Below are 27,990 nucleotides of genomic sequence, written 5' to 3' on the forward strand. Positions count from 1 at the left end.
CAGAAGGTCCTCCACAGTTGAGTATGTTAAGCATAACAAATCCCACATTGTGATAGCTTTGCACTGAGTGTCATTGTGTGGGATCGCTGCAGAGGATTATTTGGTACAGTTTGTTAATGTCTGCAAGAAAGGTAAAGAGAGAGTTATTCATGCTCCAACCACCCTTTCACTTTTTTTGGTCAGGCACGTTTATGCCCAAGCACAGTCCATCATCATCTTCAAGGACAACCTATATGGCCTGTTCTTTCTTTCTGCAACAGTAAGTTCGACATGAAAGCAGGAGTTGCACTTTCCCACCAGAGAAACTCTGTGGATAGAATATACTATATGGGTATATAGACTGCAGCAAAATCTCCCACTTGCAGAATAAGCATACAACAGAAATTCAGAATGTTTGGAATAAAGAGAGAATCAAAATTGCCCTTCTGTAGGTGTAGCTAGCAGTGTCATCAGGAAGTCAGAAGAGCATCCAAGTTTGTGTACATCCATTTGTCTCTAATATGAACACACAAACCTCTCAGCCACCTGTTGAAATTATGACAGGTACAACAAAAGGAAATAACTACTGAGGTATAAAAACTCAGGTCTTGGCATACCAAGTAGATTCTTCGTCTGTTTCTGCTTTTTGACTCCCAGGTGCCAAGGAACTTCACCAAAGTGGAGGGACCTTTATGAGTATAAACAGCAGAGGTCATCCAGACCAGACAATCTTATAGAAGTCATTGTTAAAGGGATGGGTACAGCTGTCTTTCAGAATGCTATTCCAGCATTCTATACTGCCTGTGGTTAAGAGGGAGCCTAGAACAGCCACTTAGTACCATGTTGGCAATACCATTCTACATGGTCCCATTGTAGAATGCCAGCAGCTGTGAAAGCACTTTCATTGCTTAATTGTATCATATCTAGAAACCCCAATATATAATAATATGCCTAAGTCTTGATAGTATGTATATGATCTGCAAATGCAGGAGACACAGTAACTCCAAAGGTGTATACCATTCATTAGCTAGAGGAGATCAAACACCCAAAAACTAACACATGCCATCAGAGTCTCTGCCTGAGACCAGACATAGATCACTTGTAGTTCTAGTGTCAAACAGAGTTAGGCAAACGGGGTTGTTAAATTGTGAAATGGTGTTGCGCGGTACCCCTGCCTGAGTCTGCTCTTGTGTAAGAAATGTAACCTGTTTCACCTCTAGGTGTGCAACACTGTCGCACAATGTCTGCCGACCTTGTAAGTGGGTTTTGGCAACATACCTGGCCAACAGTTACAGAAGCTACTAACAGAAGTCACAAAAAAATGTCTAACTAAGGGCCAGGCATGGTGGCTTATACCTGTAATCCCAGCACTTTGGGAAGCTGAGGTGGGAGGATTAGTTGAGCCCAGGATTTCAAGACCAGCCTGGGTAACATGGTGGAACCCTATCTCTACAGAAAAATTAGCCAGGTATAGTTCCAGCTACTTAGGAGTTTAAGGTGGGATGATCAGTTAAGCACAGGAGTTCGAGGCTGCAGTGAGCCACAACTGCATCACAGCACTTCAGCCTCAGGGACAGAGCAAGACCCTGTCTCAAAAAGAAAAAAAAGTCCAACTGACATGTGGACTTAAATACCCCACCCTGATAAAGGAACAACTAGAGTTCACACAAAAGGTCCAAAAGCCTTTGCAGTGATTGTAATTCTAATCTTTCAGCCATAGGTAACATGGACTCCAAACCCCTGTTGAGGAACTTGTTTACCAGAGCTCTTTTGCAGTCTGGAGCAATAGATACTTGGTCCTCCATTTCTAGCAAACCCATGAATATCGGAGGCTCTTCTCTTTTCCAGCATAATCATCTGGGGTACATGGTTAGTGATCCCTTGGAAGAGAGTAAAGGGGACTGAGCCCACCTGTATTTCTCCTTGAGTTTGAAAGGGCTCAGATTAGGAACAAAGAAGCTTGGCCTCCAGAGTTGACTCAAACTCGCAAAGTGGAGCTGATGACTAGGAGCATTCCCACCAGCAATGCCACTTCCAGAGTCAAGATAATGCAGGCCGGGCGCGGTGGCTCACGCTTGTAATCCCAGCACTTTGGGAGGCCGAGGCGGGCGGATCACAAGGTCAGGAGATCGAGACCACGGTGAAACCCCGTCTCTACTAAAAAATACAAAAAATTAGCCGGGCGTGGTGGCGGGCGCCTGTAGTCCCAGCTACTCGGAGAGGCTGAGGCGGGAGAATGGCATGAACCCGGGAGGCGGAGCTTGCAGTGAGCCGAGATTGCACCACTGCACTCCAGCCTGGGCGACAGAGCGAGACTCCATCTCAAAGAAAAAAAAAAAGATAATGCAGAGTATCTCCCTGACTCTATGTCCTTTTCTGGAGAGTCTCGAGGCTCCGAGATCTTACCAGTTTGTGTGGATGAAGCTTAATAGCCCTCATCCTCCCCAGGGACCTTCGTCACTTAATCTCCTAGTGACTCCACCTCTCCCAATAACTACTCAAGTCTGTAAACTATTCAGTATCATGTTTCATCTCACATGTCCCTTTTCCACAGTCTCAGTGGGTCTTTTAACTTTTTGAATAGGACTACATTCCCACACTCAAGAATTAGGCCATCTCTCAATTTCTGTCTTATCATTCCTTCTGTTTATGAGCAATACCACATTTACTGGTGTGAGGGAGACTGCCTGAAGTTCAGCCTATCTGTCTACTCCTTCTTTTGTTCCTTCTTTCTTTATATTTTTGGCAGAAACCTGTGCATCTCATGAGACCCTGTCTCTTTCCATTTCTGCCTCTGCTGTGGGGCTTGTATGACCTAAAAAGAACTATTTCATGTCCAGCATTGCCTCCCAGATGAAGAAATAAGTCAAAGCCGTTGTCCACTTAGGAGGACCTGCTCTGATTCGGTCATCCAACATTGTCTGCACCAAGAGCATGTTGTCAGGGATTCTCTACTCAAACCCTGGATTTTCTTATAATTACGCTAACGCAGCCAGTTGTCTCAGAGTGTGTCAGAGTAACTACACTATCTGTGGATCCACTTCACATTCAAGTCTCAGGAAAATCACCCCAATGGTAATATGTTTTACCCATGCTACCAAGCACCCAGTTTAGAAGCAGGGTTACAACATCAGCCCTGGTGTTATTAGTCAACCCAGACTGCTCATTGTTTAACCAGGTCATGTGTTTCCTTTTACTCAGCTTCACTTAACAACACTGTTGTCTCCTAACCATGCGAATTAGCAGGCCAAGCCTCTACTATCCCTACGATAGTGGACCTAGTAAGAGTCTTGCTCTTGCTCTGTATAATGCTGGATCTCCTCCTGCTGGTGTTCTCACTCAGGCTCCTGTACACCGTGTGTCACAGTAACTGGCTTCACGTACAGCAGGACCAGTTGCCTCATATTACAGATAAACAGTGGGAATTTGCCCCACCTTCCCTTCTAGAGAGACTACCACACCCTTTCAATTTGTACTCCTGAAAATCTCTAAGCTGATAAGGAGAACACATAGAACTTAATTTCAAGCCACCTTATTACACTGGAAACCTTCTTTACCACTTGAGGGCTTCTGCCGTTCTCAGGCGTAGCTACTGAGACCATCCTAACTGCCAAGTGAATTACCACTGTCCCCGGGAGGAATTCTTTGACTCATAGGTTCTCCTCTTTCAGAAAGCCATGACATCGGGACTTTGTTGGGCACCAACTGTAGTACAAGATGCATGGTTACACAAACCACTAACACACGGTGCTAATAGCAGCAAAGTTTGTTAGTGAGAGTAACCTACAAGCAGAGAATTAACCGTACACAGGATTCCCAGCCTCCATAATGATTCCACAGGACTTGGACATGCAACAAGAGCACTCCAAGAGATGAAACACTGTACCCCACACCTTGCCCTGTATGCATTAGTGTGAGAAAGAGTAGAAAGCACCTAATTTCTGAGTAATGATAAACATTATCAAGGGACCTTTGGGTTTAGAAACAGTGCTAGGACACATGCACATCAAGGGTCAAAGTCTACATAGGGAGGACGCTGAGAACAGTGTTGATGTCAGCTGAAGGCCTTCTGACCTTCTGCTGCCTCTCAGGGAAGTGGGAAAGAAGAAAACCCCTATGGCCTTCCAGCCAAAACCAAGGATTTTTTTTCCAGTCCAGTTCACTGGTTTTTTTTTTATTTGCTTTTTGTTTTGTTTTGTTTTGCTTCATTATACTATAAGTTCTGAGATACAAGTGCAGAACATACAGGTTTGTTACATAGGTATTCACTTGCCATGGTGGTTTGCTGCACCCATCAACCCGTCATCTACATTAGGTATTGCTCCTAATGCTATCCCTCCCCAAGACTCTCACCCCCCCGACAGGCCCCAGTGTGTGTTGTTCCCCTCCCTATGTCCATGTGTTCTCATTGTTCAATGCCCACTTATGAGTGAGAACATGTGGTGTTTGGTTTTCTGTTCCTGTGTTAGTTTGCTAAGAATGATGGTTTCCAGCTTCATCCATGTCCCTGCAAAGGACATGAACTCATCCTTTTTTATGGCTGCATAGTATTCCATGGTGTCTATGTGCCACATTTTCTTTATCCAGTCTATCATTGATGGGCATTTGAGTTGGTTCCAAGTCTTTGCTATTGTGAACAGTGCTGCAATAAACATACATGTGTGTGTGTCTTTATAGTAGAATGATATATAATCCTTTGGATATATACCTAGTAATGAGATTGCTGGGTCAAATTGTATTTCTGGTTCTAGATCATTGAGGAATCACCACACTGTCTTCCACAATGGTTGAACTAATGTACACTACCACCAACAGTGTAAAAGCATTCCTATTTCTCCACAGCCTCGCCAGCATCTGTTGTTTCCTGACTTTTTAATGATCGCCATTCTAACTGGCATGAGATATTATCTCATTGTGGTTTTGATTTGCATTTCTCTAATGACCCGTGATGATGAGCTTTTTTTCATATGTTTGTTGGCTGCATCAATGTCTTCTTTTGAGAAGTGTCTATTCATATCCTTCACCCACTTTTTGATGGGGTTGTTTATTTTTTTCTTGTAAATTTGTTAAGTTCTTTGTAGATTCTGGATATTAGCCCTTTGTCAGATGGGTAGATTGCAAAAATTTTCTCCCATTCTGTAGTTGCCTGTCCACTCTGATGATAGTTTCTTTTGCTGTGCAGAAGCTCTTTAGTTTAATTAGATCCCATTTGTCAATTTTGGCTTTTGTTGCCATTGCTTTTAGTGTTTTAGTTATGAAGTCCTTGCCCATGCCTATGTCCTGAATGGTATTGCCTAGGTTTTCTTCTAGGGTTTTTATGGTTTTAGGTCTTATATTTAAGTCTTCAATCCATCCTGAGTTAATTTTTGTATAAGGTGTAAGGAAGGGGTCCAGTTTCAGTTTTATGCATATGACTAGCCAGTTTTCCCAACCCCATTTATTAAACAGGGAATCCTTTCCCCATTGCTTGTTTTTGTCAGGTTTGTCAAAGATCACATGGTTGTAGATGTGTAGCATTATTTCTGAGGCCTCGGTTCTGTTCCCCTGGTCTATGTATCTGTTTCTGTACCAGTACCATACTGTTTTAGTTACGGTAGCCTTGTAGCATAGTCTGAAGTCAGGTAGTGTGATGCCTCCAGGTTTGTTGTTTTTGCTTAGGATTGTCTTGGCTATACGGGCCCTTCTTTTGGTTCCATATGAAATTTCAAGTAGTTTTTTTCTAATTCTGTGAAGAAAGTCAATGGTAGCTTGATGGGGACAGCATTGAATCTATAAATTACTTTGGGCAATATGGCCATTTTCACGATATTGATTCTTCCTATCCATGAGCATGGAATGTTTTTCCATTTGTTTGTGTCCTCTCTTATTTCCTTGAGCAGTGGTTTATAGTTCTCCTTGAAGAGGTCGTTCACATCCCTTGTAAGTTGGATTCCTAGGTATTTTATTTTCTTTGTAGCAATTGTGAATGGGAGTTCACTCATGATTTGGCTCTCTGTTTGTCTATTATTGGTGGATAGGAATGCTTGTGATTTTTGCACATTGATTTTGTATCCTGAGACTTTGCTGAAATAACTTAACAGCTTGAGGAGATTTGGGGCTGAGACGATGGGATTTTCTAAATATACAATGACGTCATCTGCAAACAGACAATTTGACTTCCTCTCTTCCTATTTGAATGCCCTTTATTTCATTCTCTTACCTGATTGCCCAGGCCAGAACTTCCAATACTATGTTGAATAGGAGTGGTGAGAAAGGGCATCCTTGTCTTGTGCCAGTTTTCAAAGGGAATGCTTCCAGCTTTTGCCCATTCTGTATGATATTGGCCATGGGTTTGTCATAAACAGCTCTTATTATTTTGAGATACGTCCCATCAATACCTAGTTTATTGAGAGTTTTTAGCATGAAGGGCTGTTGAATTTTGTCAAAGGCCGTTTATGCATATATTGAGATAATCATGTGGGTTTTGTCATTGGTCCTGTTTATGTGATGGATTACGTTTATTGATTTCCGTATGTTGAAACAGCCTTGCACCCCAGTGATGAAGCCAACTTGATCATGGTGGATAAGCTTTTTGATATGCTGCTGGATTCAGCTTGCCAGTATTTTATTGAGAATTTTCGCATCGATGTTCATCAGGGATATTGGCCTGAAATTTTCTTTTTTTGTGTTTCTGCCAGGTTTTGGTATGAAGTATCCATGCCGGCCTTACAAAATGAGTTAGGAAGGAGTCCCTCTTTTTCTATTGTTTGGAATAGTTTCAAAAGGAATGGTAGCAGCTCGCTTTTGTACCTCTGGTAGAATTCGGCTGTGAGTCTGTCTGGTCCTGAGTTTTTTTTGGCTGGTAGGCTATTAATTATTGCCTCAGTTTCAGAACTTGTTATTGGTCTATTCAGGGATTGGATTTCTTCCTGATTTAGTCTTGGGAGGGTGTATGTGTCCAGGAATTTATCCATTTCTTCCAGATTTTTAGTTTATTTGCATAGAGGTGTTTCTAGTATTCTCTGATGGTAGTTTGTATTTCTGTGGGACCAGTGGTGATATCCACTTTATCATGTTTTATTGTGTCTATTTGATTCTTCTCTCTTTTCTTCTTTATTAGTGTGGCTACCAGTCTATCTATTTTGTTGATTTTCTCAAAAAACCAGCTCCTGGATTCACTGATTTTTTGAAGGGCCTTTTGTGTCTCTGTCTCCTTCAGTTCTGCTCTGATCTTAGTTATTTCTTGTCTTCTGCTAGCTTTTGAATGTGTTTGCTCTTGCCTCTCAGTTCTTGTAATTGTGATGTTAGGGTGTCGATTTTAGATCTTTCCTGCTTTCTCTTGAGGGCATTTAGTGCTATAAATTTCTCTCTAAATCTCTGGCTGTGTCCCAGAGATTCTGGTACGTTGTCTTTGTTCTCATTGGTTTCAAAGAACTTATTTATTTCTGCCTTCATTTCATTACTTACCCAGTAGTCATTCAGGAGCAGGTTGTTCTGTTTCCATGTAGTTGTGTGGTTTTGAGTGAGTTTCTTAACCCTGAGTTCTAATTTGATTGCACTGTGGTCTGAGAGACTGCTGGTTATTATTTCCGTTCTTTTGCATTTGCTAAGGAGTGTTTTACTTCCAATTATGTGGTCAGTTTTGGAATAAGTGTGATGTGGTCCTGAGAAGAATGTATATTCTGTTGATTTGGCGTGGAGAGTTCCGTAGATGTCTATTAGGTCCCCTTGGTCCAGAGCTGAGTTCAAATCCTGAATGTTCTTGTTAACTTTCTGTCTCGTTGATCTCTCTAACATTGACAGTGGGGTGTTAAAGTCTCCAACTATTATTGTGTGGGAGTCTAAGTCTCTTTGTAGGTCTCTAAGGACTTGCTTTATGAATCTGGGTCCTCCTGTATTGGGTGCATATATATTTAGGATAGTTAGCTCTTCTTGTTGTGTTGATCCCTTTACCATTATGTAATGCCTTTCTTTGTCTCTTTTGATCTTTGTTGGTTTAAAGTCTGTTTTATCAGAGACTAGGATTGCAACCCCTGCTTTTTTTTGCTTTCCATTTGCTTGGTAAATATTCCTCCATCCCTTTGTTTTGAGCCTATGTGTGTCTTTGCATGTGAGATGCATCTCCTGAATATAGCACACCAAAGGGTCTTGACTCTTTATCAAATTTGCCAGTCTGTGTCTTTTAATTGGGGCATTTAGCCTGTTTACATTTAAGGTAAATATTGTTATGTGTGAATTTGATCCTGTCATTATGATGCTAGCTGGTTATTTTGCCCAATAGTTGATGCAGTTTCTTCATAGTGTCGATGGTCTTTACAATTTGGCATGTTTTTGCAGTGGCTGGTACCGGTATTTCCTTTCTATGTTTAGTGCTTCCTTCAGGAGCTCCTGTAAGGCAGGCCTGGTGGTGACAAAATCTCTCAGCATTTGCCTGTTTGTAAGGGATTTTATTTCTCCTTCGCTTATGAAGCTGAGTTTGGCTGGAGACAAAATTCTGGGTTGAAAATTCGTTTCTTTAAGAATGTTGAATATTGGCCCCAACTCTCTTCTGGCTTGTGAGGTTTCTGCAGAGAGATCTGCTGTTAGTCTGATGGGTTTCCCTTTGTGGGTAACCCAACTTTTCTCTCTAGCTGTCCTTAACATTTTTTCCTTCATTTCAACCTTGGTGAATCTGACAATTATGTATCTTGGGGTTGGTGTTCTCAAGGAGTATCTTTGTGGTGTTCTCTGTATTTTTTAATGTTGGCCTGTCTTGCCAGGTTGGAGAAGTTCTCCTGGATAATATCCTGACGTATATTTTCCAGCTTAGTTCCATTCTCCCCATCACTTTCCGGTACACCAATCAAACATAGGTTTGGTCTTTTCACATAGTCCCATATTTCTTGGAAGCTTTGTTCATTTCTTTTCATTCTTTTTTCTCTAATCTTGTCTTCATACTTTATTTCATTAAGTTGATATTCAATCATTGATATCCTTCCTTCTGCTTGATTCAGCTGTTGATACTTGTGTGTGCTTTCTGAAGTTCTCGTGCTGTGTTTTTCAGCTCCATCAGGTCATTCTGTAAACTGGGTATTCTAGTTAGCAATTCCTCTAACCCTTTTTCAACGTTCTTAGCTTCCTTGCATTGGGTTAGAACATGCTCCTTTAGCTCAGAGGAGTTTGTTATTTATTACCCACCTTCTGAAATCTACTTCTGTCAATTTGTCAAACTCATTCTCCGTCCAGTTTTGTTCCTTTGCTGGCAAGGAATTGTGATCCTTTGGAGGAGAAGAGGCATTCTGGTTTTGGGAATTTTTAGCCTTTTTGCGCTGGTTTTTCCTCATCTTCATGGATTTATCTACCTTTGGTCTTTGATGTTGGTCAGCTTCGGATGGAGTTTCTGTGTGGATGTCCTTTATATTGATGTTGATGCTATTCCTTTCTGTTTGTTAGTTGTCCTTCTAACAGGCCCCTCTGCTGCAGATCTGCTGGAGTTTGCTGGAGGTCCACTCCAGACCCTGTTTGCTTGTATCACCAGTGGAGGCTGCAGAACAGCAAAGATTGCTGCCTGTTCCTTCCTCTGGAACCTTCGTCCCACAGGGGCACCCGCCAGATGCCAGCCAGAGCTCTACTGTATGAGGTGTCTGTCGACCCCTGCTGGGAGGTGTCTCCCAGTCAGGAGGCAGGGAGTCAGGGACTCAATTGAGGAGGCAGTCTGTCCCTTAGCAGAGCTTGAGTACTGTGCTGGGAGATCTGCTGCTCTCTTCAGAGCCAGGAGACAGGAACGTTTAAGTCTGCTGAAGCTGTGCCCACAGCCGCGTCTTCCCCCAGGGAGATGGGAGTTTGATCTATAAGACCCTGACTGGGGCTGCTGTCTTTCTTTAAGAGATGCCCTGCCCATAGAGGAGAAATCTAGAGAGGCAGTCTGGCTACAGCAGCTTTGCTGAGCTGCAGAGGGCTCCACCCAGTTTGAACTTCCTGGCAGCTTTATTTACACTGTGAGGGGAAAACCGCCTACCCAAGCCTCTGTAATGGTGGACGCCCCTCCCCACACCCAAGCTCAGGCATCCCACGTCGATTTCAGACTGCTGTGCTTGCAGTGAGAATTTCAAGCCAGTGGATCTTAGCTTGCCAGGCTCTGTGAGGGTGGGATCCGCTGAACTAGACCACTTGGCTTCCTGGCTTCAGCCCCCTTTCCAGGGGAGTAAACGGTTCTGTCTCGCTGGCACTCCAGGCACCACTGGGGTATGAAAAAAAACTCTTGCAGCTAGCTCAGTGTCTGCCCAAATGGCCACCCAGTTTTGCGCTTGAAACCCAGGGCCCTGGTGGCATAGGCACCCGAGGCAATCTCCTGGTCTGTGGGTTACAAAGACCATGGGAAAAGCATAGTATCTGGGCTGGGGTGCACCATTCTTCACAGCACAGCCCCTCATGGCTTCCCTTGGCTAGGAGAGGGAGTTCCCAGACCCCTTGCACTTCCTGGGTGAGGCAACGCCCCACTCTACTTCGGCTCACCCTCTGTGTGCTGCACCCACTGTCTAACCAGTCCCGATGAGATGAGCCAAGTACCTCAGTTGAAAATGCAGAAATCACCCACCTTCTGCATTGATCTCACTGGGAGCTGCAGACCGGAGCTGTTCCTATTTGGCCATCTTGCCTGGAAGTAGTTCACTGTGTTTTTTAAAGCCATTTGGGGTATGTTAGATTATAGATAATTTATTCAGTATTGGAAGGAAACTGAAACAAGTTTACTGTTAACTATACTGTGATATGAATACTATTCTTCCATTTTGTGTTAGGATATGGTTACAGCATTAAGTTTGCAAGTATACAATGTAATTGCTACCATGGAAACGTGAAAGTCTTCCATTAAGGGTAATGGTTTTATGTTATCATCTTAAAATTTTCTGGATCAGCCTGGAAAGGAACAATCCTAAATAGACATAATAAGAATCTGCTTCCTTTAGTCTCTTCCACGATAATCTCAAGATGCTTCCTAGCATCTTCCTTCCACAATCTTCAAGATGCTTCCTAGGAGCTGGTTTTTGGTAATACCGTCAACTGAAGATGGGAAAGCTCGGCGAATACTCCTAAGGTTTAGCCATACTGAGTGGGTAGGGGTGCTTGAGCCCTAGGAAGAGGCCATTTGTGATTGAACCTCTCTTTAACCCGTACTCTAAATGCCAGTGTTTTTACATTTCTTGCTTTTTCTTTTTCACTTAGAGTTTAGTAAAATCTCTCTGAAAGTTTTAGCTTGCTTCAGTCCAACTAAGGGGAGCCAAAGGAAAGATGTTTCACTTGAACCAAGAATGATGGACCCCCAGAATCCCATGAGAACAATTAGGTGAACTAACAGGGGTCAGAGTGATTCTGGTAAAACTCAAGGAGACATAGCTTCTTTCCAGTAGCAAACTTTGCTGCTTTTAGCATTCATTTAAATTAGGAAATGATATTTTGTCATTATGTACTGCAGTTGCTGCCAGAGTAGTTAATTAAGTGAAGAGTACTTCCAATTTTCTCTCTTATTTGTCTTCCTCTTCTTTCTTCTGCTTTGAAGATGGTTATTTATAGTCATTGACACATGTCAAAGAATTAAGGACTAGAAAGACCAGGGGATTATATGAGATAAAAGATAGAAAACTATTTAAAATTAAAGAATCTCTCTACAATAAATATCCCATATATATTTTCAAATGATTAAAAGTAATTTTACAGCCAGAGGCAGTGGCTCACACCTGTAATCCCAGCACTTTGGGAGGCTGAGGCATGCGGATCACGTGAGGTCATGAGTTCGAGACCAGCCTGACCACCATGGTAAAACCCCATCTCTACTGAAAATACAGAAATTAGCCAGGAATGGTGGCACGTGCCTGTAGTCTCAGCTACTTGGGAGACTGAGGCAAGAGAATCACTTGAACCTGGGAGGTGGAGGTTGCAGTGAACCAAGATTATGCCACTGTACTCTACCTGGGTGACAGAGTAAGACTCCATCTCAAAAATATATATATTTTTTTTAAATTAGAGGTTTAACTGTTAGGATTAAGCAATTTGAATGTAAAAGTCAAAGATAGCCATGACTTTTGAAATTACCATCAGCTCAATATTAGATACAAATAAGTCATCTTCTAGTCTCAAACTAGTAAAAATTGGTGTGTTTCTTATTTGTTTTAGAATATATGACAGCAATTTTTGAATTTTTTTTAGTTCTCATAATACAAATATTAGTACTCCATTACTAGCTAATACATTATCTAAAGCTAAAAGGATTGGAACACAGTAGGTATATGAGGAAAATATTTGTGACTATTTTCACATGTGCCTAACTGGAGGTAAAAGTATATGTCTTGGTTTTTTTTCTTCTTTGCATGCCTGCTAACTTTGATTGGATGCCAGATATTGTGAATTTTACCTTGTTGGGTGTTGGATATTTTTAAGTTCCTATATTCTTGACCTTTGTTTAACCAAGGCACATTTAAGTTACATCCTTGGAAAAGTTCGATCCTTTCAAGTCTTGCATTTAAACTTTGTCAGGCAGAACTAGAACAGTGCTCATTCTAGGGCTGATTATCCCCTGCTCCTAAAGCAAGATCCTTCTGAGTACTCTACCCAATGCCTATGAATCTTGAGGTTTCCCACTCTGGTGGGTAGGAACAGGAACTATTCCCAGCCTGTGTGACACCTGGCACTTTACCCTCTAATCCTTTAAGGTACTTTTTTCACCAAGCCTCACACATATGTGCTGATCAGTATTTAGCTAAATACACAAGGGGTTCCTTTGCAGATCCCTGGAGTTCTCTGTGCAGCTCTCTCCCTTCCAGAATATTCTCCAGAGCACTCTAGCCGCTTTAGTCTCCCTGAGCTTTGAGTTGCACCTTCTTATCTTAGGGAGTTTGCCAGGCTCCACCTGGATTACTCCTCCTTATTGCTGTATCCTAGAAGCTATCCCAAGGCAGTAAGCTGGGGCAATCACAAGACTCACTGAGTTTGTTTTTTCAACTTTGTTATTTGATGTTCAGTTTCCTGCAAACTGTTGTTTCATGTATTTTATCTGTTTCTGGTTGTTTCATACAAGAAGGTAATCTAGTCCCTGTTACTCTATATTGGTCAGAAGTATAAATCTGATGTATAGGGATTTAATTTCAACTAGAAACTAATTTGAAGAGAAGGATATGAGGGCTATGTCAAACATTAATAAAGGACTGGTTGGATAAATTATGATATACCTATATAACAAAATTATGCAGCTGATCACAAAAATGAACTACAGGAGGCCGGGCGCGGTGGCTCACGCCTGTAATTCCAGCACTTTGGGAGGCCAAGGTGGGCGGATCATGAGTTCAGGAGATCGAGACCACGGTGAAACCCTGTCTCTACTAAAAATACAAAAAAAATTAGCCGGGCGTAGTGGCGGGCGCCTGTAGTCCCAGCTACTCCGGAGGCTGAGGCAGGAGAATGGCGTGAACCCAGGAGGCGGAGCTTGCAGTGAGCCGAGATTGCGCCACTGCGCTCCAGCCTGGGCGACAGAGCGAGACTCCGTCTCAAAAAAAAAAAAAAATGAACTACAGGTGAACTACAGTTACATGTTTTGGAAAGTTCTCTAAGGAATACTGCTAGTGAAAGAATTAAATTCATCCTTTTGTTTCGTTATTCAAGGAATATTTATTGAGCACCTCCTTTTATTTTCTTGTTTTGTTTTGTTTTGTTTTGTTTTGTTTTTTTGAGACGGAGTCTCGCTCTGTCACCCAGGCTGGAGTGCAGTGGCGCGATCTCGGCTCACTGCAAGCTCCGCCTCCCGGGTTCACGCCATTCTCCTGCCTCAGCCTCTCCAAGTAGCTGGGACTACAGGCGCCCACCACCACGCCCGGCTCATTTTTTTTGTATTTTTAGTAGAGACGAGGTTTCACCGTGGTCTCGATCTCCTGACCTCGTGATCCGCCCGCCTCGGCCTCCCAAAGTGCTGGGATTACAAGCGTGAGCCACCGCGCCCAGCCGTCCTTTTATTTTCTTTAGAGACAGGATCTCACTATGTTGCCCATGCTGGACTCAAACTCCTGGGCTCAAGCGATCCTTCCACCTCAGCCTCCCAAGTAGCTGGGACTACAGGTGCATGCCACTGTGCCTGGTTTATTGAGCCACTGTTTTATAGTAGCCACCATGCTAAGCATTTGGAATCCAATAATAGCAAGATACAGACATTGACCAGGCACAGTGGCTCATGCCTGTAATCCCAAAGCTCATGCCTGTAATCTGCAGGTGGATTGCTTGAGCTCAGGAGTTTGAGACTAGCCTGGCAACATAGTGAAACCTCGTCTCTACAAAAAATACAAAAATTACCTGGACATGGTGGCGTGCACCTGTAGTCCCAGCTAATTGGGAGGCTGAGTTGGGAGAATCACTTGAGCTTAGTAGGTCGAGGTTACAGTAAGCCCTAATCACACCACTGCACTCCAGCCTGGGTGACAGAGTGAGACCCTATCTCAGAAAAAAAAAAAAAAATGATATAGACATTGCTCTGCCTTTAAACAGAGCTTGTTGATTTAAATTCTAGTACATGGGAGGGGAGGTAATCGAAAATAAACAAACATCATGATTAATGTTAAATTCTATAAAGGAAATAATATAGAATGACATTCTAAGATGAATGGGGGGGTCCTAATTTTAGATAAAGTGATCAGAGAAAATCTCTGTAAGGAAATAACATTTATTATCTGAGACGTGAAGGATAAGGAGCCAGTCAACAAAACAGTATCCCATGCAGAGGGAAGAACAAGATCAAAGGCTCTGAGAAGGGCAAGAACTTAGCATGTTCAAGAAGCTGAAAATAGAAAGTGAGAAGAGGAGCAGAGTTACCAAGGACAAGAGTGGTGCAGAGGTGGTGGAAGTTTTCAGGAACCAGATTATAGAATGTTGTAGGCCTTGGTTAGGAGTTTGGTTTTTATTCTAAGCTGCAGAAAAGTGAATAGTAGTATTCCATGTATGTAGTAATGCAAAATGGTAGTCATAGATAATGTATATACGATTTCTGGGAAGATATATCGATGTAATTTACCATGGCTACCCCTGAAGTTTAGAAATAGAGACTGAAGGAATAGGTAGAAAGGCCCTTACTTTATATACCCTTCATGACTGAATATTTTAACTTGCGAGCATATTACTTTTCAAATTGAATAAAGTAGTGGATTTATGTTTTTAAAATAGTTCTTATAAATTATTTTTAAAACAATGAGCAAAAATATGAACCAGAAATTTACAAAAGAGAAATACTAATAAACCTATGAAAAGACATTCAGCCTTACTAATGACCAGAAATAATGCAATCTAGATTTTAACCTCAAATATTGGCAAAGACAAAAAATACTGACAGCATCCAGTTTCATTGAGGGTGTAGGCCCACAGATGCTCTCAGTTACTTTAATATGAGTATATATTGATCCAGACTTTCTAGAGGACAGTTTGACAATATATTTCAAAAACTCTGAAAGTACACATCTTAGTTTTTTTTTAGGAATTTATTTTAAGGAAGTAAATCGGGAGAACAAGTCTAAAAATATAGATAAAAGTCATTATTTACAGCATTGTTTATAATAGTGAGTAATTGGGACCTATTATTATATATCGGTAGAAAATTATTTGTTATGATATAGTTCATTCTGTTGCCATTAAAATTTATGATGAAGTTATATGTTTATCGACATGTCAAGGTGTTTACAGGGTATTATTCAATAAAACCCTCTAGCAGTTTAGAATATTATATATGTAGTAGAATTTCTTTCCTTAATTATGTGGATTTAAGTGTGTATGTATCACATAGAGAACTCCTAGAAGTTTAATTCAAAAATATTAACGGTAATTTTTGCTGTGTAGTACGGCTTGTAATATTTTTTGTACTTTTAATATTTTTGGATTTTAATTTTTTATAACAAATATATGTTAATGCCATCCAGGCTGGTGGCTCATGCCTGTTATCCCTGCACTTTGCACTTTGAGAGACCAAGGCAGGTGGATTGCCTGACCTCAGAGATTTGAGACCAGCCTGGCTAACATGGTGAAGCCCTGTTTCTACTAAAAATACAAAAAAATTAGCCAGGCGTGGTGGTGCACCTTTGTAATCTCATTTACTCAGGAGGCTGAAGCAGGAGAATCGCTTGAACCCAGGAGGCAGAGGTTGCAGTGAGCTGAATTCGTGCCATTGCACTCCAGCCTGGTGGAAAACTAAGACTCCATCCATCTCAAAATAAAATTTAAACAAACAAACAAAATATATATATATATGTTAATTTTCCGGTGAGTGAAAGCTATAATCTATAAAAAAGGAAAATATAGGGAGTATTAGGTAATATAGAAAAGTTTAAGTATTTATGCATATAATTTGATAAAGAGTAATGAAATTTAATTACAATATTGGTTTGATCTGGAGTAACATGTTCATAATGCTTTTTGATTTTGTAGGACTAGAAGAAATTGCAAAAGAAAGAGAAAAACTAAAAAAGGCAGAAAGTGTCCAGATCAAAGAAGAAATGTTTGAGACTTCTGGGGACAGTTTAAATTGTTCAAATACAGATCACTGTGAACAAAAGGAAGATCTTAAAGAAAAAGATAACACAAATCTATTCCTTCAGAAACCTGGCTCTTTTTCCAAATTAAGCAAGCTTTTGGAAGTAGCTAAGATGCCTCCTGAGTCAGAGGTTATGACCCCCAAACCAAATGCTGGTGCAAATGGGTGCATGTTGTCTTATCAGAACAGTGGAAAACATTCACTGGGCAGCATTCAGTCAACAGCAACGCAAAGCAATGTGGAAAAGGCAGATTCTAATAATCTGTTTAATACTGGTTCAAGTGGTCCAGGGAAGTTCTACAGTCCTCTCCCCAATGACCAGTTACTAAAAACGCTGACCGAAAAGAATAGACAATGGTTTAGTCTTTTGCCACGAACACCTTGCGATGACACTTCACTTACTCATGCCAATATGTCAACTGCTTCTTTGGTGACTCCTCAGTCTCAGCCACCATCTAAGTCACCTTCACCTGCCCCAGCTCCTCTTGGATCTTCTGCTCAGAATCCTGTTGGCTTAAATCCATTTGCTTTATCACCTCTTCAGGTTAGTACTGCTAACTGTAACTCATTTTTATATTGCTTTATGTAATCTTTGACCTCATGGAGATTTTTGCTCAAGGGGGATCACTCAAATAGTTAAAATATTCCTGCTACAGTTTGAAAACTAAAACAAGTCAGAATTTCTGTCACCAGGGTTCATTAGAACTACTGATTTCTAGCGTTGGTCTAAGTCTTCTTTAATTACTTTTTAACTTACTACTGTAACGGTATATCCGAAAGGAAAATTACTTTGGGGAACAAATAAGAACATGGAATTTAACATTTTTGTTGCTAATATATTTTGTTTTCCTGTAATTCTAATAAATGAAAGAATATTTTTTGGAATTTGAAAAATAATTTCATATTCCAAACATTTTTCCTAACTTCTTAGAGTAATCTACTTTTCATTAATAAATGTTTTCTTTTTGCAGGTGAAAAGTGGAGCATCTATGATGGGACTTCAGTTTTGTGGGTGGCCCACTGGTGTGCTTACTTCTAATATTCCATTTACATCATCTGTACCTAGTCTAGGATCAGGGTTAGGGTTATCAGAAGGAAATGGTAATTCATTCTTGACTTCCAATGTTGCTTCAAGTAAAAGTGAATCTCCAGTACCCCAGAATGAAAAGGCCACCTCAGCTCAACCTGCAGCTGTTGAAGTAGCAAAACCAGTAGATTTTCCTAGTCCAAAACCTATTCCAGAAGGTAGGTACATTGAGATGGTTTACAGCCACTTACTCAATTTCAATATTATGGATTCCTATATTATAACTGAATATTTGACGGTTCTATATGTAGTTAATAAATCTTTTTATTTCCATGGTGTCACTTCCTATTCAAAATATTTGTAAAAGTTCTACTTATTTATCTTGACTTAGAAATGCAGTTTGGTTGGTGGAGAATTATTGACCCAGAGGACCTAAAAGCTTTGCTCAAAGTGCTGCATCTCAGAGGAATAAGAGAAAAGGCATTACAAAAACAAATTCAGAAACATTTGGATTATATTACTCAAGCCTGCCTCAAGAATAAGGATGGTATGTACCTAAAAGAGATTTCAGCTTTCTTTCTTGCTTAGTTATGAGAATTAATTATTCTAAAGCATATTTTAGTCTATTGGTCCTTCATATTCATGAGTTCCACATCTATGGATTCAACCAATCGCAGATCAAACAGATTCAAAGAAAGATGGGTGTATCTGTACTGAACATATACAGACTTTTTTTTCTTATCATTCTTCCCTAAATAATATAGTATAACAACTATTTCCATAGCATCTACATTGTCTTAGGTACTGTAAGTAACCTAGAAATAACTTGAAGCATATAGGAGGATGTACATAGATTACATGCAAATAGTACACCTTTTTTTTTTTTTTGTAAGAGAGTCTTGCTGTGTCACCTAGGCTGGAGAATGGTGGTGCATTCTCAAAGTCGTGGGCTCAAGCAATCTTCCTGCCTCAGCCTTCTGAGTAGCTGGGACTATAGGCACATGCCCCCACACCCAGCTAGTTTTTTTTATTTTTTGTAGAGACAGGGCCTCACTATGTTGCCCAGGCTGGTCTCGAACTGCTGGCCTCAAGTGATCCTCTCACCTCAGCTTCCCAAAGTGCTAAGATTATGGGCATGAGCCACCACTCCTGGCCAACACCATTTTATATAAGGGATGTGAACATCTCTAGGTTTTGGTATTCGTGGGGGCAGAGGGGGTCCTAGAACCAATCCCCCACAGATATCAAGAGAGAAATGATATCTTAATGCACTACTATTTTTTTCTGTTTTACTCAACAAACTATTTATATTTTTTAAGTTGTTGTTACTGTCTTGTAATTTTTTACACCCATAGCATATTGTTTTGTGTTTCTCAGCGTGTTTCTACTTTTAAGAGTAAGCTGCCTGTACATATACAAGTGCATTTGTGTATGTCAAGTTAAATGTACATGGGTCTCCTAGAATTGTATTCACTTTCTGGAAGAAATCTCTGAGGGGAAAAGCTTAATAAATGGATTTTTAAATTAATTTCTTTTTAAATGTAGTTGCTATTATTGAACTGAGTGAAAATGAAGAAAACCAAGTAACTCGAGACATTGTGGAGAACTGGTCAGTGGAAGAACAAGCAATGGAAATGGATTTGAGTGTCCTTCAGCAGGTAGAAGATCTAGAAAGGAGAGTTGCATCAGCAAGTTTGCAAGTGAAGGTAAAAGCGACTTGGAATAAAATATGTTTTTAGGATAATAGAAGGTAACTAATGTTTATTACATGCCTAATATATGCTAGTTAATGTGCTAAATGTTTTTATTTTGTCTCATTTAATTCTGAAAACAATCCTGGATTAATTTGCCCCATCTGTTAAGGAACCAGGCTCAGCGTAAGTAATGTGCCAATGGTCATATAGTAAGTGCCTAAATGTGCATTTAAACCAAGTCTGACTCCAGAGCCCATGTTCTTTTTATTAATCTTGCTACCTCCTTAATGGTATTCAGAAGTATTATTTCTGATGTGCAGTTCTTTACTACCAGCAGAATTCCAGTTTCACTGAGATGAATGTGATGATCTAGTACAAATATTATCAAACTCCTATTATAGTGTTTCATATAGGCCATGAACTTCCTTATATACAAGCCTTGTTATATGTCAGACTTTTACACTATATAGTTTAATTTGGAGACCAATATAGATATATCCAAATATATGTTATAGACCATTATGATGTACTGACACATGCACACATACTCTACATATATATGTAAAGTTTTTATTTACTGATTTATTCATTCATTCCCTCATCTATTTGCTGGGTATTATCATGTCACAGGTAATGATCAGAACTGATTTCCAGTGGACAAACAAAAGGAAAGCTTTACCCTTGTGCAAGAATTTTTGGTTTTGTAAAGAGGGGTATAAAGGTCTCCTTAAAAGCATGAAAGGTGTAGAACCTACTAAGGTTCTGTTTTGGTTTTGGGGTTTTTTTTTTTTTTTTTTTTTTTTTTTGAGATGGAGTCTCACGCTGTCGCCCAGGCTGGAGTACAGTGGCGTGATCTCGGCTCACTGCAACCTCCACCTCCAGGTTCAAGTGATTCTCCTGCCTCAGTCTTTCAAAGTACATGCCATGACGCCCCACTAATTTTTGTATTTTTAATAGAGATGGGGTTTTGCTACGTTGGCCAGGCTGGTCTCAAACTCCTGACCTCAAGTGATCCACCCACTTTGGCCTCCCAAAATGCTGGGATTACAGGCATGAGCCACTGCGCCTGGCTAGAATCTGCTAAGGTACTAAAGGTTTAGAAACCTTAATGTCCGTGTAATTTGATTTGAAATGCCTTGCTTTATTCAGAATGAGAAATTTATGGCATAATGCTATTCTATTTAATAATTGAGATTTTGCTTCATAATTAGTTTAACATAGGCATTTGGACACTTTTGAGGATCTCAAAAAATGTAGTTTTCCAGAGCTAATAAAATATCCCTTTCTTGTGACAAACGTAATTACCAACCTTGGGAAGCAAAAATTTATTATTGAAACTTGTGCTAGTAAACTATGTCTCCTCCTCCGGGTTCTATAATACAGTATAAAAGTGCCTCGTGTATTGTCATCTTTCTGGCATCTTCAACAAATGAACCCTTTCACACTATTTTATTTTCTGGAGAAATGAAAATTATTCCATTTAGTGCTAGAATTTTTTAACGTGTTTTTGGATCGCTTGTGTTACACATTTCACTGCTTTCTTAAATTGAAAATAAAAAGCCTGATTTAACTTATCATGGTGGCACAGAATCATCAGTATGAAGATCAATTATCAGACAATAATTCCCTCAGGAAATGAGAAGAGGTTTTGCACCTAACCTAAATGATCCTAGTGTGCTTTGCTTTTAAAACTGCTACATCTACTTTCTATAGTCTGTGGTTGTCCTCTCAGATTGTCAGTTGATACTACTTGCTGGTTTAAATTTAATTGGTTCCATAAGCCCTATTTTCCTCCAGCTTTTTCCCAACTCATTTGCCAATTCTAATTGACTGTTGGTTGGGAAAGTGTATCATCAGGCTTTTAAAAAATACGTGTAAAGTCAGAGTGTGGGCCTGAAACATTTTCCTGGTGACATACTCAGATTTTAGTCCTTTGACCTTATCACATTGCTGGCTGCTTAAATGTTCTTGGCTGTGTTATCAGTAGCTAAGATAAGTAGAATTTGCTTCATAAATTGTTTTAAATTCATAAATAATAATGTACAGTATCATGGAGTACATGGTGATGTTTTGGTACATTTAATGTATAGTGATCAGATCAGAGTAATTAGCATATTCATTATCTCAAACATTTACCATTTTTTTCTGTTAAGAATAGTATCCTCCTTTAGCTACTTGAAACAATATTATTAACTATAATCATCGTACAGTGGTATAGAGCACTAGAACTTATTTCTCCTACCTATCAGTAATTTTGTATTCTTTTTTTTTTTTTTTTTTTGAGATCAAATTTCACTTTTGTTCCCAGGCTTGAGTATAGTGGCGTGATCTCAGCTCACAGCAACCTCCACCTCCCAGGTTCAAGCAATTCTCCTGCCTCAGCCTTCCTGAGTAGCTGGGATTACAGGCATGCGCCACCATGCCCGGCTAATTTTTGTATTTTTAGTAGAGACAGGGTTTCTCCATGTTGGTGAGGCTGGTCTCAAACTCCCGACCTCAGATGATCTGCCCACCTCGGCCTCCCAAAGTGCTGGGATTACAGGCGTGAGCCACCACGCCCAGCCAGTAATTTTGTATTCTTTAACAAATCTCTCTTTATCCCTCCCTGCCCCCACTTTTCCCAGCCTGTAGTATCCTCTGCTCTACTTTTTACTTCTGTGAGATCAGTTTTTTTTTTTTTTTTTTTTTTTTTTTTTTTTGAGACGGAGTCTTGCTCTTTCGCCCAGGCTGGAGTGCAGTGGCGCAATCTCGGCTCACTGCAAGCTCCGTGTCCCGGGTTCACGCCATTCTCCTGCCTCAGCCTCTCCGAGTAGCTGGGACTACAGGCGCCCGCCACCACGCCCGGCTAATTTTTTGTATTTTTTAGTAGAGACGGGGTTTCACCGTGGTCTCGATCTCCTGACCTTGTGATCCGCCCGCCTCGGCCTCCCAAAGTGCTGGGATTACAAGCGTGAGCCACCGCGCCCGGCCCGAGATCAGTTTTTTTTTAAGCTTCCACATGAATGAGAACATGCAGTGTTTAACTTTGTGTGCCTGGCTTACTTCACTTAAAGTAATGTCCTCCAGTTCCATCCATGTTGCCTCTAATGACAGGATATTTCATTCTTTTTATGTTGTATAGCATTCTGTTGTGTATACATGCCATATTTTCTTTATCCATTTATCTGTTGAATACCTGGATTCATTCTGTATTTTGGCTATTGTATGCTGAAGTAAACATCAGGATGCAGATGTCTTTTCTTTTTTTTTTTTTTTTTTTTTTGAGACGGAGTTTCACTCTTGTTGCCCGGGCTGGAGTTCAATGGCACGATCTCAGCTCACCGCAACCTCTGCCTCCCAGGTTCAAGCAGTTCTCCTGCCTCAGCCTCCTGAATAGCTGGGATTACAGGCATGCACCACCGCGCCCGGCTAATTTTGTATTTTTAGTAGAGACAGGGTTTCTCCATGTTGAGGCTGGTCTCGAACTCCTGACCTCGGGTGATCCACCTGCCTCAGCCTCCCAAAGTGCTGGGATTGCAGGCATGAGCCACCACACCCGGCCAGATGTCTTTTCAATACGACAATTTTCTTTTCCTTTGGATAAATTCCCAGTAGTAGGATTGCTGGATCATATGATAGCTCTATTTGTAGTTTCTTGAGGAACCTACATACTGTTTTTCATAGTGGCTGTACTAGTTTACATTGCCACCAACAGTATGTAAGAGTTCCCTTTTCTATGCATTCTTACCAGCATCTCATTTTTTTTTTTCTTTTCTTTTCTTTTTTTTTTTTTTTTTGAGATGGAGTCTTGTTCTGTCGCCCAGGCTCTGGAGTGCAGTGGCGTGATCTCGGCTCACTGCAAGCTCCACCTCCTGGGTTCCCGCCATTCTGCTGCCTCAGCCTCCCGAGTAGCTGGGACTACAGGCGCCTGCCACCACACCCAGCTAATTTTTTTGTATTTTTAGTAGAGACGGGATCTTGATCTCCTGACTTCATGATCTTCCTGCCTCAGCCTCCCAAAGTGCTGGGATTGCAGGTATGAGCCACGGCGCCCGGCCGTTTTTTTTCTTTTTGATAATAGCCATTCTAACTGCGGTGAGATAATATCTCATTGTGGCTTTGATTTGCATTTCCCTGGTGAGTGGTGATATTCAGCATTTTTTCATATATTTGTTAGCCATGTATATGTCTTCTTTTGAGAAATGTCTGTTCAGATTATTTGCCCATTTTTAATCAGATTGTTTGGTTTTTGCTGTTGAGATGTTTGAGTTCCTTGTATATCCTGGATATTAATCTCCTTTCAGATGTATTATTTGCAAATATTTTATCCCATTTGGAGGATTTTCTTTTCACTCTGTTGACTTTTTCCTTTGCTGTACAGAAGTTTTTTCATTTGATGTAATCGCATTTGCTTATTTTTGCCTCTGTTACCTGTGCTTTTGAAGTTTTATATATAAAATATTTTCCCAGACCAATGTCCTGTTTCTTCTAGTAGTTTTATCATTTGGGGTCTTACATTAAGTCTTTGATCTATTTTGAGTTATTTTTGTATAGGATAAGAGGTGAGGGTCTACTTTCATTCCTCTGCATATGGATATCCAGTTTTCCTGGCACCATTTATTGAAGAGACTATTCTTTTCACAATGAGCATTCTTGGCACCTTTGTTAAAAAGCAGTTGATTGTAGAGGTGTGGATTAATTTCTGGGTTTTCTATTCTATCCCATTGGTTTATGTGTCAGTTTTTATGCCTGTACCATGCTGTTCTGATTACTACAGCTTTGTAGTTTATTTTGAAGTCTTGGTAGTCTGATACCTCCAGCTTTGTTCTTGTTGCTCAGGATTGCTTTAGCTATTCAGTCTTTTGTAATTCCACACAAAGCTTAATATTTTTTCTTTGTTTCTGTGAAGAATGTCATTAGTGTTTTGATAGGGATTGTGTTGAATCTGCAGATTGCATTGGGTAGTATTGTCATTTTAACAATATTGATTCTTCCGATCCATAAGCATGGTTGTATCCTCTCATCCTCTTCAGTTTTTTTTTTCATCAGTGTTTTATAGTTTTCCTTGTAAAGGTCTTTCACTTCTTTGATTAAATTTACTCCTAGAGTTGGATTTTTGTTTTTGTTTTTGCTTGTTTGTTTGGTAGCTATTGTAAATGGGATTGCCTGCTTGATTTCTTTTTTAGTGAATTCATTGTTCATGTATCAAAATGCTGCTGAGGCTGGACACAGTGGCTCATGCCTGTAATCCCAGAACTTTGGGAGGCCGAGGTGAGAGGATCACTTGAGCTCAGGAGTTTGAGACCAGCCTGGGGAACATGGCAAAACCGCTTCTCTACAAAAAATACAAAAATTAGCTGGGCATAGTGGCACATGCCTATAGTCCCAGCTACTTGGGAGGCTGAGGTGGGAGAATGGCTTGAGCCCAAGAAGCGAAGTTGCCTTGGCTATTTGGGCTCTCTTTTGGTTCTGTATGAACTTTTAAATAGTTTTTTCTAGTTCAAAGAAGAATTTCATTGGTAGTTTTATAGGAATAGCATTAAATCTGTAAATTGCTTTGGGCAGTATGGCCATTTTAGTAATATTTAGTCTTCCTATCTATGAGCATGGGATGTTTTTCCATCTGTATCATCTCTGATTTCTTTGAGCAGTGTGATGTAATTTTCATGTAGAGATCTTTCACCTCCCTGGTTGGCTGCATTCCTAGGTATTTTATTGTTAGGAAAACTAACTTTTTGTTTTGTTGATCTTTTGTATTTTTGTCTCAATTTGGTTTATTTCTGCTCTGATCTTTATTGTTTCTTTCCTTCTACTAATTTGGGGTTTGATTTGTTCTTGCATTTCCAGTTACTTGAAGGGCATTGCTAGATTGTTTACTTGAAATATTTCTACTTTATTGATGTAGGTATTTATTGCTATAAACTTGCTTCTTAATACTGCCTTTGCTGTGTCCCATACATTTTGGAATGTTGTGTTTCTATTTTCATTTATTTCAAGGAATTTTTAAATTTCATTCTTAATTTCTTCTTTTACCCAGTGGTTGTTCAGGACCCTGTTGTTTACATTTCATGTATTTGTATGGTTTTAAATGTTCCTCTTGTTACTGATTTATAGTTTATTTCCATGTAGTCAGAGAAGATACTTGATATGATTTCAAATTTTTAAAATTTTTTGAGATTTGAGTCCTAACATATGGTCAGTCCTGGCATATGTTCCATGTGCTGATGAAAATAATGTGTATTCTGCAGCTGGTGGATGAAATGTTCTGTACGTGTCCGTTTGGTCTATGGTGCAGATTAAATTTGATGTTACTTTGTTGATTTTCTGTCTAGAAAATCTATTCAGTGCTGACAGTGGGATGTTGAAATCCCCAGCCATTATCATATTAGGATCTACCTCTACATTTGGATCTAATAATATTTGCTTTATGTATTGAGTGCTCCTGTATTGAGTGCATATATATTTATAATTATTATGTTCTCTTGTTGAATTGGTACCTTTATTATATAATTGTCCTTCTTTGTCTCTTTTTACAGCTTTTAACTTGAAGTTTGTTTGTTTTTTTGTTTTTTTTTTTATCTGACATAACTATTCCTCTTCATTTTTGGTTTTCATTTGCATGGGCTATTTCTATCCATCCATTCACTTTCAGTCTACATATGTCTTTACAGGTGAGGGGAGTTTCTTACAGGCAGCATATAGTTGGGCCTTGTTTTTTTTAATCCAGCCAGTCTATGTCTTTTAAATGGGAAATTTAATTCATTTACATTCAAGATTATTATTTATAGGTGAGTGCTTACTCTTGTCATTTTATTGATTGCTTTTCTGTTGTTTTGTATAATCCTTTGTTCCTTACTTCCTTGATTATTATTTATTTTTGTGGCTGGGTGTTTTTCCGTAGGGATATAGTTTATCATCAGGCTTTTTAAAATTATGTGTGTAATAATTTCCTTTCTCTTTCTCCTTTGTGTATTAGCTTTCCCAGTGAGTTTTATAGTTTCATATTTTCATGATGGTGGTTATCATCTTTTTACTTTCAGACATAGGACTCCTTGAGCATTTCTTGCATGTTTAGTCTAGTGGTGATGAATTCCTTCAGTTTCCCTCAGTCTGTAAAAGATTTTTTTTCTCCTTCATTTCTGAAGGCTAGCTTTGCTGGGTATAATATTCTTGGCTGGCAGGGTTTTTTTTCTCTCACTACTTTGAATATATCATCCCATTCTCTCCTGGCCCATAAGGTTTCTGCTGAGAAATCCACTGTTAGTCTAATGGGGATTTCCTTATATGTGACTTAACACTTTTAATGCTTTCAGAATTCTTTGTCTTTTGACTTCTTACAGGGTGACTATAATATGCCTCAAAGAGGACCTGTTTGGGTTGAATTTCTTGGGATTCTTCAAACTTCCTGTACCTGAATTTTCCTCTTTCTCCCAGGACGTGGAATGTTTTCTGCTATTATTTCATTAAATTTTTTTTCCTCACCTTTTCCCTTCTCTTCACCTTGTGTAACACCCACAGGAATATTTGTTTGCTTAATGGTGTCCCATAAATCCTATAGGCTGTTTCATTCTTTTTTCCTTTTTCTTTGTTTTCCTTTCTTTCTCCCCCCCTGCCCCCCCCCGCCCTTGGTCTGCCTGTGTTACTTCAAAAGACCTGTCTTTGGGTTCAGAAATTCTTTCTTCTCCTTGGTATAGTCTGTATTTTTTATCTAGTCTTGTATTTTTTTTTTATTCATTGAATTATTTAGCTCTAGAACTTCTGGTTTGGTTCTTTTTTTTATATCTGTCTCTGTTGATTTTCTCATTCAAATCATGAATTGTTTTCCAGATTTTGTCTAATTGTCTTTATGTATTCTCCTATTTCTTCTGTCAAACCATATATTTGTACCCATTAATCAATTTCTCTTACTCTCACTGTCTCCCTACCCTTCTCAGCCTCTGGTAACCACCAGTCTACTCTCTACATTCTAGAGTAGAGTAGCTTTTTTAGTTCTCACATATGAGTGAGAACATATAATAGTTTGTCTTTCTGTATCTGGCTTATTTCACCCAGGATAATGTCCTCCAGTCCATCCATTTTGCTGCAAATAACAGGATTTCATTCTTCTTTATGACTGAATAATATTCCATCCTATAAATATACTGCATTTTCTTTATCCATTCATCTGTTGATGGGCATTTAGGTTGATTCCATATTTTAGCTATGGTGAATATTGCTGCAGTAAATATGGGAGTACAAATATCTCTTCCATATATTGATTTTCTTTCTTTTCTATGTATACCCACTAATGGAATTGCTAGATCGTATGGTAGTTCTATTTTTAGATTTTTGAGGAACTTTCACACTGTTTTTCATAGTGGATAAGTTGGTTGTCTATCTCGATCTCACTTTTTTCAGTGTAGAAACTGTGAGTTACGGGGAAATTTTCTGTGTGCTTGGTTCCCAGCAGAATGAGGGTAGAGAAGCATCGTGGATATGGAAGTCCAATTCTCTTACCATCTGCTCAGAGTTTTTTCACCTCTCTCTTGCCCCAGGAACTGTCTCATCCTCATGTTTGAATTTTGGGATGTTGCTGGTGATCGTCTCAGTGCCATATATTTATTTTGGGTTTTCTGAGTGGTTGGCGGCAGGGATGGGGGGCATTGGGGGCAGGAACTGAAGCCAGCTTGCATCTGTGCCACCATTTTAGAGTCCATCCTTCCTTTCTAAATATAAATATTCTACTGAGTTAAAGGGGAAGAATTGATCTTAGTATATAAGATAAAATAATTATGTCTGAAGAGATGTTTATTCCATTT

At 39.8% G+C, this 27,990-nt stretch overlaps 1 protein-coding gene across 24 annotated transcripts in view; it reads left to right on the forward strand.

Annotated features, from left to right (window-relative positions):
* Positions 1-27,990, forward strand: part of BAZ2B (bromodomain adjacent to zinc finger domain 2B) — a 419,408-nt gene that overhangs the window by 367,396 nt on the left and 24,022 nt on the right. For all 24 annotated transcript variants that reach the window (XM_063645961.1, XM_063645969.1, XM_063645960.1 and 21 more), the window contains 4 exons: positions 16,387-17,036; positions 17,464-17,737; positions 17,911-18,066; positions 19,065-19,225. In XM_063645961.1, the coding sequence (XP_063502031.1) occupies positions 16,387-17,036; positions 17,464-17,737; positions 17,911-18,066; positions 19,065-19,225 (1,241 nt within the window). The remainder of the gene's footprint in view (positions 1-16,386; positions 17,037-17,463; positions 17,738-17,910; positions 18,067-19,064; positions 19,226-27,990) is intronic.

This window comes from Symphalangus syndactylus, chromosome 9 (assembly GCF_028878055.3).
Source record: "Symphalangus syndactylus isolate Jambi chromosome 9, NHGRI_mSymSyn1-v2.1_pri, whole genome shotgun sequence".
NCBI lineage: Eukaryota > Metazoa > Chordata > Mammalia > Primates > Hylobatidae > Symphalangus > Symphalangus syndactylus.